General features: G+C 45.0%; 2 protein-coding genes across 2 annotated transcripts; one reads left to right on the top strand and one right to left on the bottom strand.

Moving 5' to 3' along the window:
• The first annotated feature begins 228 nt into the window (after nucleotides 1-228).
• CHAF1A (chromatin assembly factor 1 subunit A) lies at nucleotides 229-13,327 on the top strand. Its single transcript, XM_072357503.1, has 15 exons — nucleotides 229-382; nucleotides 656-706; nucleotides 921-1,741; nucleotides 3,841-3,897; nucleotides 5,550-5,791; nucleotides 6,351-6,411; nucleotides 6,930-6,998; nucleotides 7,392-7,615; nucleotides 7,765-7,933; nucleotides 8,125-8,205; nucleotides 8,294-8,383; nucleotides 8,610-8,871; nucleotides 9,483-9,970; nucleotides 11,522-11,615; nucleotides 13,003-13,327. Exons 1-15 carry the CDS (start codon nucleotides 376-378, stop codon nucleotides 13,098-13,100), a joined length of 2,814 nt encoding a protein of 937 aa, XP_072213604.1. The 5' UTR covers nucleotides 229-375; the 3' UTR covers nucleotides 13,101-13,327.
• A 711-nt stretch (nucleotides 13,328-14,038) lies between these two features.
• UBXN6 (UBX domain protein 6) lies at nucleotides 14,039-18,306 on the bottom strand. The gene is made up of 11 exons (XM_072357458.1): nucleotides 18,149-18,306; nucleotides 17,777-17,931; nucleotides 17,394-17,455; nucleotides 17,180-17,311; nucleotides 16,862-16,959; nucleotides 16,525-16,600; nucleotides 16,353-16,437; nucleotides 15,920-16,139; nucleotides 15,666-15,796; nucleotides 14,889-15,034; nucleotides 14,039-14,613 (listed from the first exon to the last, which is right to left on the bottom strand). The coding sequence occupies exons 1-11, from the start codon at nucleotides 18,229-18,231 to the stop codon at nucleotides 14,485-14,487; spliced, it is 1,317 nt and encodes a 438-aa protein (XP_072213559.1). The 5' UTR covers nucleotides 18,232-18,306; the 3' UTR covers nucleotides 14,039-14,484.
• Between the last annotated feature and the right edge of the window lie 984 nt (nucleotides 18,307-19,290).

The following is a 19,290-nucleotide window of genomic DNA, read 5'->3' as shown; positions in this document are numbered from 1 at the left end:
CAACGCGGCCTCAGGGCTGAGGGACTTTTTAAGCTCCTCCTTCCTCCTATCTTTATCCAATCAGCGCTTCCAGTGAACGAGAGTGACAACTGTTCCTACCAATCAGCGCTCCTCCTCGCTCTGACCAATGCGGACGTGGGGGCGGGGCCAGGCGCGCAGGCTCCTCGCGAGAAGGCGGGCGGAGGCAGGGCGGGCGGAAGAGCGAGTCACGTGGGCGTTGTCCGCCTATCAGCGCGGAGAGGCGCGGGGTCGTCCCGGCTCCCGCCAAATACGAGCGGGAGGCGCAGGGCCGGAACCGGACGGAGCGGGCCGGGTCCGCTCGGGTCCGCTCGGGTCCGCTCGGTTCGGCTGCCGCTGGAGCCGTGGCGCCTCGCCATGGCAGGTAGGAGAAGGCTTAAGGGTCATCGCGGGGCTTCCGGGGGCGCGGGGCCTTCCTGAGGTAACAAAGGAGGCCTGAGAGCTGAGGTACCGTTTCGGTGTAGGCCTCGTTTGGGTGTAGGCCTCGAGCGGGGCTGTTTCCTCAGGCGTCGGGCTCCCTTCAGCTCTCGAGGTCCGCCTGGATCCGGTTGTGCCTCCCGGCTGTTGCTCGGGGCCGGTGGTGGAGCAGCGGCGCGGTCCGGCCATTCACGGGGCTCTTTTTGTTTCCCTTTTGTAGCCATGGAGTGCAGAGACAAAGCGGTCGTTCCTCCGCGGAGACTCGTGCAAGGTAAGGCCGTGGGAGAGCGTCTGTCACCTCTTGTAAAGCCCTAATGCCTTCAGAACACACCGGCCCTGGGGATATTTGCTGCTATGAGCTGCCTACAGCTGTAACCTGGTTTCGTTCTACTGCTTAACAGCCAACTGAATATGTTAACTTCTGTTTTTCCTACCCCAGTGATTTGTTTGCTGTGACTTAAATAGCCAAATGTTGTTTGTTGCAGCTCGGTTGCCTTTCAAGCGCCTGAATCCTGTACCAAAGGAGAAAGATGATGCAGAAGCAGAAGGCAAGAAAGGAAAGAGTTCGAAGGGTGGTTTGGGGCAAAGTAAGGATTCCTCCACAGACACGTCTCATGCGTCAACGGACAATATGGAGAATGACTGCCAGCTGAATTCAGATGTGAATTTTGTTCCGAAACTCGTTAACGGAAAGGGTCCGTTAGACTACTTTATACAGAAGAGCACAAAAGATAACACAGATGAAATCATCGTCATTATTGACTCGGTAGATGAGTCTCATCAAAGACTCGGTGATGATGTAGACAGCATTAATTCGGATTCGAAAGCATCTGCTGCAACTCTGACTAATGGTGTGCTAGGAAAAGATACAGACAAGCTGGGTTGCCTGAATTCCACTCAGAACAGCCAAACTGATGATTCGATGGAGACTGACGTGCGGTGCGAAGCTATTGCAAATAAAGGTGAAGATTTGGTAGATGGAATCCAGTCTTGTTCTGGGTTGACGGAGTGTAACAACTTGGAAAACACGAAGGTTAATCAGGGTGAACTGAAGGACGTCATATTTGAGGGGAAGATGCCCGTAGTTCTTCTTGAAGATATTATGGCTGCCAAATCTCCCCAAGTCACTTCTCTGGATGGAAGTGTCACATCAGAAAATGAGACCGTAGAATTGTCCCATGAAGGAGACTCTGTACTTACTAATTCCTCATTGAGCTCTCTCTCTGTGAGCTCCCCTGAGGCGCAGCCTGTTGCAGAAACCAAGAGAAACACTAGTCCTTTAGCTGTCTCAACGCCTGTTAGGAAGGTTGGTCTCTTTTCTTGGTTGTTTAAGACTTATTACATGGTAGATGGGTTGTTTGTCATGAAAAGGATAAATAAGTTAGTTGCAAAGACTGTGAGACCAGGTGTAATGTGTTTCCAGCTATTAATTATATGACTGAATGATTACCCGCTTGAATCCTCCTTTAAATTGTATGGCTAGACTACTTAAATCTTGGTTTTGAGTTGCTATGTTTGAGTACCATGAGTGCAGCTTTAAGCTCTGTTCCAGGTTCTTTTCATTATAGTGATCATGAAGTGTATGCCTTGGGATGTACACCTTAGTAACTGGGATATGGACAGTGCTCAAAAGGAGTTCTGTACAATAAGTAGTGTTTCATAACCTCCATTCTGTTCTCTCTGTTGCTGCTGAGGGGTTTTTTTGTGAGCCATCTTGCTTCCAGCAGCAGCTCTGAAATCTTGAATCCAGGCAGTTAAAAGCACTTTAAGTGAAACTACAGGGCATTAGAAGTGCAGTTTTCCCTCTGAAGACAGAGGACAAGCTAAATAAGTCTCAATAGGAATTTAAGTGTGTAAGGCTTGTGCTGTCAGCCATTTTGTGCCCCCTGGCCAGCACGGGGGTGCTTAAGGGATAAGTCACCGTGTGCTCCTGTGACAAAGATGTTACTGAGGGCTGGAGGGGATGGGATGCCTCTGATCTGACAGCCCTGCATGTGCTGGGGCTGGGATCTGGTGTAGCTTTTGGTCACTGCCTGCTCTGTAACAAGAGACCCCTGAACTTTGTGACTTTTGGTGTCATGCTGAAAGGGAGGCTTTTAAAGCCATCAGTACCTGCACAGATGGCTGAAATGGTGACTTGAGTGGTTGGAAAGTGCTTGGTCTTCCTGGGGAGCAGATTGGTGAAGGTGTAAAGGGAGGATGCTCTGGTTGGGTGCACGGCACTCAGTTGTGATACCTGTACAGCCCAAAGTTTAACTGAGCTCTCTGACTGCTGTGCTTGCTTGCATTTAACTGCATTATTGGAAGGGAAAATGAGGCAGGTGTTTCCAGGTGTGCAGGTGCTGTGTTGTGTGAGTTCTCATTGTGATCTGCCTTCTTTCTTCTGTTTGAGTTACCTGGTTCTGACTTCAGGCTGTTAAAACTTGTGATATCGCTTTAAAATGCACGCACAAACTGAAGTAGGCATGAAATATTCCTAGTACAACAGAACAGAAGAGAGCACTTGACTTTGAATGTAATATAATCATGTCAACAAGTTATTGGTTTTGCCTGGTGCGAGGTGAGGTTGACATCGTTCATTCTGTTTGCCAGAGTGGGGATGTCTGTGCTGGTCTGCACTGATCTGAGTATAGAAAATAAATCATTTGGTCTGCTTTAATCACAAGGATAAAAGCTCTGCCCTTACCTGAGAATGGCAGGAGGATGAGGTAGATACAAGCAACCAAGCCAGAGAATGCTGAAGTACTACTCAGAAGCTAATGTGTCAACAAGTGCTACTCTTTAGATACAGAGTACCTTTGTACCTTCTTCCTTCAATTGGTTTAACTGAAAGGAAGGTGTGACCCATAGGGTTGATGGACTGATAGTAGAGGAAGAAGAGGGCTAGGGTCACCAGCAGGAATGGCATGGAAATGTAGATAATAGCCCTTATGCTTAGGAAGTTGTAGCTAAATAGTCTGGCAAAAAGAGCTGGTAGCATCAAAAGAAGTTTATATGGCAAAGTCGCTTCCTTTGGGTTAATGTTACGCTCTCTGTGGTGCTCTTGTGATTTGTAGCAGCTGTACCTCCTGTTTGCTTTTGTACTCATGGTGTTACATTGCAAATGATACTTTAGGACTGAGTAACTAGAAGGGTTTGTTTATGCAAAGTCTAGTAATAGGAGCAGCTAATGTAAACTGAAACAATTAGATGCATTCAGGCTTATGTATAAATAAGTGTGATTGGATCTAAGAATGGAGTTTAAGCATTTCTAGTGCTGGAAAAATGTGTTGCTGAATATAGTAATCAGGAGAAAAAGTCAATGTAATTTAAATAGAGCTTGCTGTTCTTTCTATGAGTTTTAGTGTCTCATGAAAAAGGAATGACAGGGATCTATAAAACTTCCTTTTTTTTTTGTGATTTCAGGTATCTCAGAAACTTCACAAAACTTCTGCAGAGAAGGAGAAGCTGAGATTGCAAAGAGTAAGGCATTTTCACTGACATAGAAAGTTAACCTGCTGTGCTTTTGCATTGAATAGTAAGCAAAGCCCCGTGTGTTTCATCTCAGTCTACTTATAGCATCTCTTTCCCTGGCTTTCCTCACTGATGAATATGGAAGAGTCTTAATGCATGCAGTTAAAGTACTCAGTTTGTTCCAAAATCTTCTTAATGCATGCCTAATGAAGTGTGGGTGGCCTGCACTGCATTTCTGTGTACTTCAGTAGGATATTAAGAAACTGTAAATGTTGCTGACTGCTCATCAAAGTGCTTTTGGGAGTGTTTTCAAGCCCTTCCTTAGAGAGTGGAAGCCTACAGAGTGGACACAAGCGAAATCCTCAAGAGGCTTCTGTTTAGGATTCCTGTCTCACTTCCTCACCCTTTTCCCTTTAAAACACAAAAAGTAACATCTGTTCTTCAGCAAAAGGGCCAGTGGTTTCATGGCTTGCTGAAGAAACTGTTGGATGTCACTGCTGGAAATGCTTAAGGCTGCAGTATGTGTCCACTCAAATGCTGCTAGTCAGAATATCCGAACAAAATAGCGGTGTAATTTTGCTGTCCCTTCTGTTTTCAGTCATGCAGTGCTAAATACAGAGCAGTCTGATGGATCACATGGAGTTCTCAAGCAGTCGGCCTTGTTTGAGTGGGCTCTGCATGCTGAAAAGCTGGCTGTTATTTTAACAGCAGTTGGGAAGGGCTGTGCTTGTGAATCCTTGCTGTGTTTTGTAGTAACTAATGTATAAATTGGTTGGTTGCGTTTTCTTATGTAAGCTGTAAGTGGCTGGGTGAGATGCTTGCTTTCACAGCGCCCCATGTAAAGTTCCAGACTGTTGGTTTTTTTTTCCTGTTATTTACTTATAATGCTTATTTATGTCAATAGTTACGTTTGAGAGAGATGAGAATGTGAAAGCTTTGTATTGAAAGCTAAATCAACCCACCACCCCTGTTGTTTGCTTCATACTTCTTCCCAAAGCTACCCAGTAGATCTCCGCTGAGTGCCGTGACTCAGTTCTGACAGTGTTGCTTTTTACCATTGGCACAGTTTTGCCATTATTTGTACACTGTGATGCTGTTCAGTGATTTTTCATCCTGCCAACAAGACTTAGATGGGAAATAAACAAAAAGAAATTGGAAATGTACCAGAAGGATGTTTATATCTCTGAGTTCAGATATATCCTAGTTTCCTTATGGAGTTACCAATGTCTACAGTGTAGGGAAATAATTTTCCTTGAATTTATGGTTATTTTTTTTTAATTGGTAAGCATATCACTTTCTCATTTGTGTCAGTAGAACCATAATGAGAATTTCAGTTGCTTTGAGATGAAATAGTGTGAACAACTTTCACTCTTGTCATCTTCCCTCATTGTTCTCATACTACCCTTTAAATAAGCAGAGTGCCTTGCCTTGTCTGATTATCTATCTGGAAAGAAATTAACTAATAAATTGCCACACAAGACAGTACATCTAGCTGAGGTTGCATACAGCGTGCAGTTCCTAACTGCAGCTATAGGAGCTGGAACCCATCAGTTCTGTATGGATGGGTCAAGAAGTTATGGAGAAGTCCTTATGTTACTCAAGTGTGTGTGGCAGTAGCTACTTCTGTGCACAAAGACACTTAATGGTTTTTCTTGAACTAGGATCAGGAACGAGCTGACAAGTTGCAGAAGTTACAGGCAGAAAGAGAAGAAAAAGGAAGGCTGAAAGAAGAGGCAAAAGCTGCAAAGGAGAGAGCCAAGGAAGAAGCAAAGAAGAGGAAAGAGGAAGAGAAAGAACTGAAAGAGAAAGAAAGAAGAGAAAAGAAAGAGAAAGAAGAAAAGGAAAAAGCTGAGAAGTTGAGAGTGAAGGAGGAGAAACGCAAGGAGAGGCAGGAAGCCTTGGAGTAAGTGCTAAAGGCCAAGGGGAATCATGTGTGATGATGTGATAACCTTTGTAGACCCACTGTATCTGTCCACTTTAGAGGACAAGACAGCAGTGCCTATTTGTCACTGAATATGTTCAAAGTGGTTGAAAGACTGTCAGATCTTAATCTCAGCACTGCTTGTTGCTTGCTGGTTGACCTGGGTTTCTGATCTGAAATGGCTGAAAAGAGCTGTCATGAACCACTGAGTTTTCCCTTCCTGATCAGTCTTGCTACTTGCTTTGCATCTGTAGGCACTGCTGTCCTCTGATGAGGAAGTCACTTGTAATGTGATAACTCATTAAATACCTTTTCTTGTTATTGAGGGAAATTCGAAACATCCCGTATACTTTGTGCCCAAAACAGTTCAATCTCTGATTTAGGAGGAATGAAGAGTCTTACGCTTAATTCAGTCAAGTGCCATACTTGTCTAACAAATTATCCCAGTGCATAGTGTGATGTGGTCTTAAGTCTTCTCACCTGTCACAGTCCAAGCAGATACTTTGATTTGTGACCAGTGAAATGAACTTTTATATTAAAGGGCAAAACTTGAGGAGAAGAGAAAGAAAGAAGAGGAGAAACGGTTAAAAGAAGAGGAAAAGGTAAATGCTTTCTCTAAGCTCTTCTGTTCTTGTGAAATACTCTGAATGGGTTCCCTGGCACCCTGCTGAGTGCTGCTGAGCTATTCACTGTGGAGCTGCTGCTTTACCCTCCCAGAAGTTCACCCAGCATTGTACACTGCCTTGTTGCCTCTGCAGCATCTGCTGCTGGGGAATGAGCTTGTCCCTTTGGAACAGGGTCAGTCCAATGGGATCAGGTAGTTCCATTCCACCAGTTAGATCTTGCAGTTTCCTTGTCTTATTTAAATGCTGCTGTCTGTTCTATCTATTAAACGAATTCTTCCTGCATTTGTTGTCTTAGCAATTATGTTGGAATCTGTGTAGGTGTGTTAGAGCAGACAATTGCTTTTTTTTTCTTATTGCATCACAGGAGCTGATAAACAACAGAGCTTTGTTTTATGCCTCATTAGATTTGAAGTTGGGTCATGCTTGAGTTCACTTTAAATTATGAGGCCTTGTCATACCTTTAATTACAATTTGCATTTTCATTCTGACCTTAGCGTATTAATGCTCAGAAAGCAGAAATTACAAGATTCTTCCAGAAACCAAAGACTCCACAAGCCCCAAAGGTGAGCTGTTGCTATGCCTTCATTTTGCTGCGTTTTCATTAGTCGTCTTCTTACAAACACACTGGTTTCCTTTCCCTTAGAGCCCCTTAAGTGTACAAGGCATTAATACTTCCTCATTTTAAAACACTGAAGGGTTTAAAACAAGTCTGTGACCAGATTAAAGATGACAGAAGTCTGTAGTTGCTTGAGTAAAATCTCAGCTTTGTCTTTTGCTATATTGGGTGTACAGACCTTTAGAGGATCTGTTGCAGTCTCTGATAGGAAGGGCTTATTGTAAATCCTCATTCAAATACCAGTAACGTTTTTTTTTCCTTAGGTTTACGTGTTATGAATATGCTGGTACTATAGTTTCTCAGGTGTTCAGGTCCTAACAATCCTCACTTACCATTTCAGATTCTTGCTGGCTCTTGTGGGAAGTTTGCTCCTTTTGAAATTAAGGAGAACATGGTCTTAGCTCCCCTCTGTCGTATTGCCCTTTACCCAGACTTCTTAGAACAGCTGGATCAGCTCCTGCGTGCACAGAATAGTGAAGTTTCTTTCTTAAGAGATCTCAAGTGTCGTAAGCCACGTAGGACTGGACCTACTTTTGTCAATAGCAGTACCGACATAGTGAACAGGTTAGTCTGTGTCTCGGGGCTTTTCTCTGCTTGTTGTGTTTGTTCTCATCAACTCAAGTTCTGTGTGATCTGAAATGTTATAAGAGATATTATCCTAAGCAGCAGGGGAGCATTCTATAGGTTCTGAAGGTAGTCTTTTGTTTTAACAGTGATGTGGTAGTGGTGGATAACTGCAAAACAGATGCTGTTCCTGAAAGGGGGAAATTTGGCAGAATGAAACTTCTGCAGTTCTGTGAAAATCACCGTCCTGCATACTGGGGTACATGGAACAAGAAAACCACAATGATTCGTCCCAGGAATCCTTGGTCAAAGGACAGTGTAAGTATCTCACAGGCAGTGTGGTTGGATTCTTCTTTTTCTTTATGCTCTCAGAGTATATGGTGATCCAGTTTAACTTTTCTTTGGGATTTATGATCCATTTGCGTGCTCAGTCTTGCTATTGAGTTATGAAGAACTAGGTGGACTGTGCTTTCATGCTAACGGAAGTGGCATATTGGCATTTCTTCTAGAAATTACTGGACTATGAAGTAGATAGTGATGAAGAGTGGGAAGAGGAGGAACCTGGTGAAAGCCTTTCCCATAGTGAAGGGGTAAGGATTCTATGTGCTGAAGAACAGCTTTTGGAAACAATTGTATCTGACAGTGCCAGATTTCTAAAGAGCTGAGTTTACTTTTTAGGATGATGAAGAGGAAGGAGAGGATGAAGATGATGACGATGGGTTTTTTGTACCCCATGGGTACCTATCTGAAGATGAAGGAGTGACAGAAGTAAGTGAACCAGGTGTCACTGGATTTTCACCTTTGCTTCCAGCCCACAAAGTACTAAATATTGATACACGAAGAAGTCACGTAGACCTGGCAGTGACCTAACTCATATTTACTTAGTGCAGGAGAAAACTTGTGTCTCGGGGAACACAACAAGAAGGTGGCTTTTTAAAAGAAAGTCATTAATCTGGCATGGTTGTAACAGGCTTTTTCACCTGTGGCTTTTTAGGAGTGTGATCCAGAGAATCAGAAGGTTCGTCAAAAGCTGAAAGCAAAGGAGTGGGATGAACTCATGGCCAAAGGGAAGAGGCTCCATGTTCTACAGCCTGTGAAAATTGGCTGCATCTGGGAAAGCGCACAGAATGACAGTGGCACAAATGCAGACCTAAAGGTTCTCCAGCAGTTCACAGCATGTATCCTGGATTCATCTGTTACTGAGGAAGAACAGCAGATACAGAAATGTAGCAAAAAAAGAGCGAAAGATCAGCAGAGTAAGACACAAAAGGCTAAATAACTTTATTTATGCTCTGTTTTATTCCACTTCTGAGACAATAGATATTTTTTTAAATCAAGTTAAAACATCAGAATGGTCTGCTTATTACTATCTAAAATGCAAGCAATCTTTATGTGGTCTCCTGGGATTCAGTTTTCTGGCATTGCACACTGTATGGCCTTGATTGCTGTCTCCAAAAGCTCTTGATTCAGGTAATCCAGGAAACAACGCCAACAAGACTTCATTCAGAAGGCTCAGATTAGGACTACTTACTGGAAGTGCTCGAGCCAACTTAGCTGTGTGTTGCTCAGGGAAATAGGATGTATTTTGTTTGTAGTTTCTGTATTGAGTACATCCTGTCTATGATTAACACAAGGGTATGAGTAATGCCCAAAAAGGTTAGAGTAGAGGTTGGAATTCTCACTTCACATTCCTATTGTGGTTGACTTGTCACATAAAGTTTAGCTCCTGTTGCAATCCTGTATCTAAAATTAATCTTATTTGTCTTCTTTCCTGGAGCATGTGTATTGATATTGCATCAGCCAGGCTTTTCTTGTCCTTTTCAATAGTTCTTCTCTACAACCTTTGTGCAACCTCTTTTCTCTGCAGTCCTTGGCCAGCTTCTACCACTGCTCCATGGGAATGTGAATGGGAGCAAAGTGATCATCCAGGAGTTCCAGGAGTGCTGCCGGCAAGGACTGTTCAGTGATGTGACTGCAGCTGCTGACTGTGGAGACACGAGCCCCGTGAGCCCTAACACATCCCGACCACAGACACCAGTTGGTGAGGACAGTGGTGTCCCTTCCAAAGCCAGGCTAAAGCGAATCATTTCTGAGAACTCTGTGTATGAGAAGAGACCTGAATATCGGATGTGTTGGTACGTCCACTCGGAGGTGCTGAAGAGCTTTGATCAAGAGCACCTTCCTGTCCCTTGCCAATGGAACTACATCACCCAAGTTCCTTCTTCAGGAAAGGAGGATGGTGGAGGTGTGCCAGGTGTGGCACCTGTGCAGAGCACCCCTGTGTCAGTAAAGAGGAAGTCCACTGGAAGTATGTGCATCACTAAATTCATGAAAAGGCCTAGGGATGCTGAACAGGTGAGATTTCACGGCACTCTTCCCCAGTTATGAACAGCAGGAATGTAACTGTGTGTTTTCAGTAGGCATGTATCATGGCACGCCTCCCAGATTGACCTCAATCTACCATCAGCAGAGTCAAAATATTAAGCTACCAAAACTATCTGTCATACAAAAAGATCTTTTTGGTGGGGAAGGAGTAAAATTTCCCAACTCTAAAGAGATGGGTTTCTTTTCCTCTAACTTGAATTGTTTCACTTTAAACATTGATCTCTTGCTGTTCTTCCATTTTCTGCTCTTTGGCAGTGATTACTTCCAAGCTGTGAATAGTTTTGAGTGTCTGCTTGTCCTTGGTTTTCCAGCTGTAAGTAATTTGTGTGTATGGCTGCCAGATGTAAAGCCTGGGCTGGTGACTTGCATCAGATGCACGTGTACTGGTTCAATGTGGTTTCTAAGTGCTGCAGCTCAACTCTTAATAGTCTGCAAAGTCTCAGGCTTGTACTATTTTATATACTTAAAGCAGAATTTCAAGAGCTGGTTTAAAGCAAGAAAATCACAGGAGCAAAGGAGATATTTGGAATAGTTACTATTCCAACCCTATAATCATGCTCTTCCTGTTGTGGTTACCCTGAAAAGCAGAGGCAAACAAGTAGTATTAAGAGCTTAATTATCCAGAAGTATGGTTAAAAAGCATGTGATCATTGCTTTAGCTATGTAATGCTCTGTCCATGTTCTTAAGACAGTAAGGCTTTAGGGTCTGAAACCTACTATTATCAGCTGTGTGCTTTCAGACCTACAGACAGGACTGGTTTGCACTCTTCAGTGGATTTATTACTGGATTTATTACTTGACAGCCTTGACCTGCTGATTGTTTTTCTGCGTGGCCTGCAGTGCTCTGCCACAAAACTTGTGCCAGGACATTTCTATAAGTAAAGGTGCTCTTACATAAGCTGCAGAAAAAGAACCTGGTACTGAAATACCTCAACGTGTGTAGGAGGGCTGAAAACTGCAACTGTGATGAAAGCTGTAAATATGAAACTTCTCGTCTTGGAACAGTTTGTATGGGCAAGGACCAACTTCTGAGACTTTGGTTTCAAGGGGAAAAAGAACTTGGAGGCATTTGATGCAGGACAGCTTCAGTTTGCACCATTCCTTGCGTTTGTTTCCTTTCCTGATTCAAAATGGGTGTCTTTTTGTTGCTCTCAGGGCAGCAAATAGTGTCACCCAGGAATGAACTATGAAAAACATCCTTCCTTGAACAGAAGTTTGTTGATAAAGATGAGTCAGGGGAGAACAAGTTTAAACTTGACAGGCTGAAGTTGCTTTTTGTCTTCAGAAGCAAGAAATCAAGAGAGGGGGGAAGATTTCCCTTAAGTATATATGTATAATAATAAAAAAGACAAAACTGAGTCAGGCTCTAATTGAGGCATGAACTGACTTCTAGTTGCAAGAAATGTCCATTGCAGTCCTTAGCATTGGCTGTGCAGGATCTCACACCTTAACGCTGTCACCTTGCTGTTACACAGCTGATACCTTATAACTCTTCTTTTCCCCCCTTCTCTTCCCCTCTAGGCTGAAGCAATGGAGATGGATGGGTTTCAAGCAGACACTGAGGAAGATGAGGATGATGACGACTGCATGATTGTGGACGTACAGCCATGCAAAGGTGGGGGGAAAATAATGCTTGACAGCAGGCTCTTGGCAGACAATCACCACCAGATGGGGGAGTAGAAACTGTAGCTAAACCTGTCACTGTTTTTCTGCTGCAGATTTACCGAGCTTTGTGTTCTTCTCTATAGATGTTTTATTCAGGATATTTTTCTCCTTTTATGACTTATTCTAGATGCTTCTTTGCTTTTTTATGATCTCTAATCTGCTCTTGGCCTTCTTTTTCCTCCTCCCTCCGAGTGACTAAGCAGAGCAAAGTGTTTGTGAGTAGCATTTGTCTGCCAGCATTACGGTTTTTTTCTGATAAGAAAAGTGAACATTTGGGCTGCTATCAGCAGATCCACTTAATATTAGTAAATGTTGCTGAGAAGGGCTCATCTCGGGGGCTTGCATTCTTATGTTCAGAGCTCTCCCAGAACTAACAAGGTCTGGTGCTTAGCTTTGCTGCCTTCTTGAAGTCTTAAGTGCATGTTGAAGTGTCCATTCTGAAGTAAACAGCACCAGATAACCAAGCTCTCAGCTGTGTGACAGATGGATGCTTTGATCAACATTGTACAGCTATGTGCTAGAATCTAAGCAGTTGTTTATATTTGCGTCCCAGTTATCTCAGAATAGGGTTTTCAAAAGCTCTATTGCTGTAAGTGTAGCCTTTCGGGCTACAGATTCCAAAACAGTGAAATGAGGAAAGGAAAAGCTCCTTTCATCTCAGGGAGGCTTTAACTACACATACTTGATCATACAGATCAATGACTTAATGCAAACCATATGCAGCTTGGTCCTCTAAACTGCTTTTAAAACCTCCCAGCTTTACAGCTTTCACAATAGCTCTTTCACAATGCTACTGCACAACCTGAATTAAGTGGCCCTTTTGATTATTATTAGGCAGCTCCTTTAGTTGGTAGATGAGGGCTTCTGCATGTTCCCTAAATGTTAAATTCTACAGGGGTTTGCTCCATTCTAGACGCATCTTGATTCTCTATCTGAGCTGGTGTTGCATTCCTCCTCTTACCTTCCATAACTGACAACACAGCTATCTGGCAAGAAGCTTTGCATTTAATCTTAAGCAAAAGCAGCTTATTACATGACTGCAGCAGTATGGAAGCCTTACTTCAGGTTGATATGCTCTTGTTCTGAGGGTGAGTGCAGTTTAGTAGCAGCTCTTCCTAGTTCTAAAGCACTAACAAGACTTGATTCTTAATTAGGATTAGTTTTACCCTGCATTAGTGTAACCCAGTGTTAAAATCCAGCGTTAATACCGAATGGTATTGAAAGGACTTGTAAATGCATTCATGACTGGATGCATATAGGGCAGTAATTCTTTGACTGGTTTAATGAAAATGTTTTAAAATGAACAAAACCACAAGAAGACATTTTCTACTTTGCAGATTCAACACTGACAGCCAGTGAAACAGCTCCAGAACCCAGTGCCACAACTGCTGCTCACCAGGATGCCAACATGGTCAGCCCATCTAATACAGTTTGAGACTTAAAATGCCTACTAACTTCTCTTGTATGTATGTAGAATTATTTAGAAGATTTAAAACCCTGCGTATCTTTGAACAAGATACCTGAAAGTATTCCATATTTCTTGTAAAGAGAAGACAGCACTTTGTTCTGCTTCAGACCAGACGGAAGCTTAAATCTTTAGTTTTTAGCTCAAGAAATATTGCATATTAATCTGTCCTTAATAAAGCATTATTGAAATTTTGATACTTCTTTGTAATGGAAGGTATCTGTATTAGTGGGAGGGTTTTCTAAATAAGCTTATTGCGATGCTTCTTGAGATTTACTCTGTTCATAAAGCTGTATAGTGTGCCCTTGGGTATGAATGATGTACAATTACATTTGATTTTATGCTATCTTTATTATCCTGTTTGTGACTTTACTTGATCTGGGGAACAGCTCCACAGCTGTGCCTTTGGAGGAGAGAATACCTGCAAGCTGTTCCTCCTATTTTGTGATAGTCTGATATTAATTACAGGCTAGCGACAGTGAGAGACTGCTGGTCTCCTATATACAGTGCTGCAATAGAAGGTGGGGTGTGTGTTTAAAGGCTGATCACTATCCCCCAGGAGAGCTTTAAGCATGTGGAATGGAACTAGCATCACGCTTGTTAATATATGTAACAAGCTTGCTGTGGTTTTTAACTTTTTTTTTATAAGGCTTTTAAGCTGCTGAGGAATAAGTTCCCTAAAATACTGGCTGTAGGCTGGGGTTTAATGTCTCATCAGAGCAATAATGCAGCATAAGTAGCTCTTGCTTGTTGCTTGTTTCCCGGTCTGGCTCTTCTGTCTGCAGGTGCCTTGAAGATGAGGAGCAATGCCCCAGCTGCACATTAGTGCCAGCTCCAGCAGTGACTGGAACTCAGCTATAGTTCAAAACTGTAAGAGCAGTACAATTCAAATAACTTGAAGCAGAACTGAATCTTTAAATAATCAATTTAATTAGATTAAACATACCATTATCTAAATATACTCTCTCCAATAGGAGTTACAGTGCACATAGAAGCAAAAGGAAAAGCTGAATTCTAAGCCCAGCCCAATATCCAGGCTCAATCAGTTTGTCATCCAGCCATCTATTAGCATCTCATCCCTCCTCCAAAAGAGGAAAGTGGTACTTCATCATGGTCTTAAAAATACCTTAAACAGTCATTGCTAGAACGTAGTTCTTGAAGCCATTAAGTGCAGCCTTGAAAGTTTTACTGGACGAGACTACCTTGAATGGCTACTGAGTTGTGGAAACAACTGCAAGGTTGGTTTAAAATAGCTGAACCTCTAGCCTCCCACTCTGCAGAGCTAAAGTTGTTGGAAGCTCCAGCCTAAGGGAACAGTCTAAAACCACCAGTGCTGGATCCATTCCCCTTTATTTCAAGACAGTGTCTGGACATGGGAGAGAAGTTCTGGTTTCAGGGGGCTTGCTGCCTGTTCCTGTCTTGATGCCTCAATGTCTGACATGACTGCTGCGTCCCAGGCAAGAGTCAGAAGAGCTGAAGGGACCTGGAACAGAGAAAGCAGTGTTACTAAGCTGCAATACAACACATCAGTGCTGGTAAATGCTGTAGCCTGAATTTCCTACAAGTCCTTAAAGTTTATTTGGTGGAGGCCTTATAGGCTTGAATTAGCCTTCATGCAATTACCTGAGCTTAAAGAAGGGACAGAGCACTACTGTGCTGAAAGCTGAAGATGCAAAGTTATGAGCAGCAGCTGACCCTGTCAAGTAGGGCTCTGTTGCCACCTGAAGACCCCTGTGCAAGGTGCTGTCTCTTACTCACCAGCCCACACTCATTGAAAGCCAAGTTCTCATCTGTCAGTTTGAGACCTCCTGGTCCCAAAAGCTCGAAGGGCAGCCAGTTATCTCTGAGTGCTTCTCTTACAAAGTTGTAGAGCACAGATACAGGTTCACGTGCATAAAAAGTCCCTGCCATGAAGAAAAAGTGACATAGAGGAAGAGTCTCTGGCATTTAGCTAATGCAATCTTTTGTGGTAGCTTTCATAGGGCTCCAGTACTGATGCAACTTCATAAACTACTTCAGTGGCATTGGAAGAGCCTGATTTTACTGAAGCATAAAAGCAGCATCCCTAAAGAAAAGTGCTGCTTCACATGCTGTAAACCCCTGCCGGCCTGTAACAAAGAACTGGGAAAACCTGAAACCATTTCTGGAGTTCTACTGCAAAAATTGAATAGGATTTATACCGTTGTACAGCCTGCCACCACACAGGCAATTTCATGCTGGTTACTATAGCAAACTCATCTAATGATTCCAGCTTGCTAGCGGTAGCCTGGGAAGAGCACATTTAATTAGTAATGCCTTGAGATTCCTTTCCTCTACAATGAACCCTGGTTTATAGTACCAGCCCTATGCAGGTGAGGCACGTGGAAGGCTCAAAGAGTGTAAAGATTCATACTGAAATGTTACTCTGCTTTCTTCTTTCTGTATTCATTCTAACAGTTGTGTTCTGCACATCTCAAGCCCGTCTATCAATCTCTCCTGCTACAAGTACTCTCAGAAGCTACTAGGGATGCACAAAGAGAGGGTAAGAAGTCTTACCTTGGAGAAGGTAGCCATCAGGAAATCGAACTCGTAACAGGGTATAGTTGTACTTGCGCATTTCCCTTTGTTCTTCTTTCTCTCTCATGGCTCTTGTCCTCAGCATTGAAGCCTTTTCCACTGCTTCTGTCCTTTAGATTAAAAAGTGATTTCTTTTTTAGCATGAAGAAGAGGTATAAGAGAAGAATAAGGTAGTTAGCTGGCATCGTGTGCCCCCTGGGTAGTGGAGAGGCCCTCACTTGAAACCTGCTCACCGGAGCCGTTGCTCTCGTTTTATCTCTTCTGCAGTGAGGTTGTAGAAGTCATTTGGCAGCTCAAATCGGGCAGCTTCAGGTGATGGTTTAAATACACAGAGCTGGCGATCCAGCTGGAGTCTCAGTGGCTCACAGCTTAAAAGCAGCTCTCTGTAGTGCTTGAGGTCTTCCAGCTTGGTCAGCATTTCTTCTTTCAGTACGTAATATTCTTCAGTGGTGTCTGCAACCAAAAGCACATTCATGTATGAAATTTAAGGGCAATAATCTCCAGGAAACCTACTGCCTTACCAAGAGAAAAGCAGGACCAGAGGCTGTTCATGTAAAACAGCCCTGAAGCGCGGAGCTCTCAGAACAACCAAAGCAAGCCTCCCCTGGGATGTCCCACCACACTCAGACTGCTGCCTTCACTTTATAATACGCTTAAATATCTTGCCTTGTCCTGGAACAGGCAGCGTTTTTGTCTCAAACCCAACAGACTGGAAAAATCTATGTATGCCTTCCAGGCAGTTTATCCTTTCCTGGAAGAAAAGGAAAAAATATTAAATGGAATCTGCTCCAGGCAAGGAGTTCCCCAGGCAGAACAGCTGCATTAATCCTGATCTCACCTGAAATACTTTGTTCTGTAGTTTGATTTTCCGGTACTTTTCCTCCTCTGGATGCAAATAGATATTGTCCAAGTATCTGCAGAAAGAGGAATGGACTTCATGGATCAAAGCGGGCACTTCAGGACATGCTGCCCCCACGTGTAATGATCACATTGTGAGAGATACCGTAAGGTCTCAGATGGAAAAGGAAAGCAAACTATTCATATCAAGCAGCACCTCCTAAACCTCTTGGACCAGTAGATCAAGTCGAAGCATCTCAGACATTGCCTGGAGTGCAGCAATGCCTGTTAACCTTGCAGGGAAGGGACAAGCTCCCTGCATGCTCCATCCTACTTACTTGGCCATGGTTTCTACACCCACTCGGACTTTCTCCCGATCCTTGTTAAAGGTGTGAATCTCCATGATGGAGGCAGTCACTGGGTCTACTGAGAAATACTGGGAAAGAAGAAGAGAAGTCATGGGTGGACTGACTATTCTGTACAATCAAAGAGCATTCATAGCAAGCCAAAGGGAAAGGCACTGATAACATCTGAACAGAGCCTGCAGTCTGGGAGATGGGGGAGAAGACAAGAGGGTAAGAGGGCACCTACTGCATTGCTTCATGCACAAAATGAGTTAAAATGAAAGCAGCAAAGCCAGCGGATGTGGAGCTCACCGACTGGATGGCTTCTCTGATATGCTTTTCTTTCTCATCTTTCCTTACAACCGCGCTGGTCAACGGGCAAATGAAATAGACCCCTGAAACAGAGGGTTCAGCTGCAGCTTCCTTGTATGAGAAGGCTGGGTCCTAAAAGAGACAAAAGCAGGTGCAACTGAAGGATGTTTGCTTTGTATTGGATTGTTGTGGGAACAAGCAGCGTGTCTCGTACCTCTTGGTCTGCAGAAACCCCCTTCTCGTTTGCAGCTGCCTCAGCCATCAGCTCCTTTCTCACTAGGAGAGAAAAATCCCAGTTATGGCAGCAGGGGAACAGAGCCCAGGTGGTTCCTCATAGAGCTTTGCACTGCACGGTTCTGCTCTGGGCAAGCAAACACTTCTGCGGGCGTTCTTTGGGCTCAGGGTGTGCCTCAGCCCCATTTCTAAGAGCCTCGTCATCAGCACGGAGCCAGCGATGCAGGTGACAAACTGGGGACTCTATGCTCAGTCCTACAGCAGCTGGCTGAGCTCGGAGCTATCACTGACAAAGCCTTACAGCCCAGCCAGGCTCTCAGCCCAGCCGCCCCATTCCAGCCGTATCAGCGAGGAATCTCCTACCCTGGTTCTTGATGGCTCCCTGGGAGGAAGGCGGCTTCGCTTTGGGCTTCAGCTCCATCCGAGCCAGCGCTGCCGCCGCCGCCATCTGCGCCTCATCGGTGGGTCCCTGCCGAGGCTTCGGTGCTGTCTCTGCTTTCGGCTTCTCCTTGGGGACCCTGCGGCAGGACAGAACGCGGCTCAAGGAGCAGCTCTCCGGGCACCGCGGACCAACCCGCTCGGCTCGCTTCGAGCACCCGGAACAGCCCTCGGATGGACTCAGCCTATGTTCGCTAATCGCTCCAAGCTGCATTCGGGCCATTCCGGGATCACGGCGTCCCCCAGGCCGTGACGTCCCGGCCCCGAGCTCCATCGCTGGGCCCGCGGTTACCGTACCGAGCCGGCTCCGAGAGCTTCTGGCCTGGCCCCGCGCTGCGAAACTTCAGGTCGGCCTTGATCTCCTGGAAGAACTTGCGCATAGCGACGGAGCCGGGACGCGAACCCACACCGGAACGCAACCGGCCGCACCCACCCCTCACTTCCTGTCTGCTCACGTGATCGTACCCGGAAGTGGGCGGGGACATCGCCGTCTTCCTGCCTCTCTATCCCGCCGACTCAGTGCGCGGTCCTCCAGGGCTAATGAACCCACACAGTGTCCTACATCTCGCTTTCTGATGCACCCCGAGGCTTGCAGCCCCACCATGGGGCAGGTCAACTGGGTCAAGATGCAGATCACAGAGTGGTTTGAGTGGAAGGGACCTCTATAGGCCATCTGGTCAGAGAATAAGGACACCCACAGCTCCAGAGAGCCCCATCCAGAGTCCGAGTGTCTCCAGGGTCACCTCTTCGGGTCCTTATACCCGCTCTGAATCTCCCCTCTCTTAGTCTGAAACCATTTCCCCTTGTCCCAGCACACAGACCCTGCTAAAGAGCAGCCCCTTGTTTCTTACAGCCCCTCTAGGTACTGAGGAGCCACTCATCTCCCCACGGAGCCTCCCCTTCTGCAGGCTGCACAGCTCTCAGCCCGTCCTCACATCACAGTTATGGCCGTCTCCGCTCGCATTCCAACAGGCCCGTGTCTCATTGGCACTGAGGATTCCACATCTGGACTCAGCACTCCAGGTAAGGTCTAACCACCATAGAGGCAGATCCCCTCCATGACAGCTGGCCACGCTGCTTTAGACACAGCCCAGGATACAGCACAGCTTCCCCTCGGGTCACAGCAGCAGATGCTGTTTGGGGCAGCTCCTTTATCCCAAGTAACTCAGTCTCCATAACACTGATCCCAACCACACCTCTATGGATCCCTTCCACGCAGCCTGCAGTCATTTCCCCTGGCCACCAAAGCAGCCAGGCTGGCCCAGCAGCGCCGCAGGGAACACAGCACGCTCAGCCCATAGTTTGTTCTCACTTGCCTCTCCCAGGGCTGTAATTGCTTTGAAGTCATCCCTGCCACACGTGTGGGTTGTGTTTGCTAACAGCCTCACCCTCGCCAGGCGCAGCTCAGCCCCATCTCATTCAGCTTCCATTCCTCACTC

The sequence above is a fragment of the Excalfactoria chinensis genome, chromosome 26 (genome assembly GCF_039878825.1).
Source record: "Excalfactoria chinensis isolate bCotChi1 chromosome 26, bCotChi1.hap2, whole genome shotgun sequence".
NCBI lineage: Eukaryota > Metazoa > Chordata > Aves > Galliformes > Phasianidae > Excalfactoria > Excalfactoria chinensis.
Note: the sequence above shows the minus strand (reverse complement) of the source record. Positions and strands in the feature narration are given on the sequence as shown.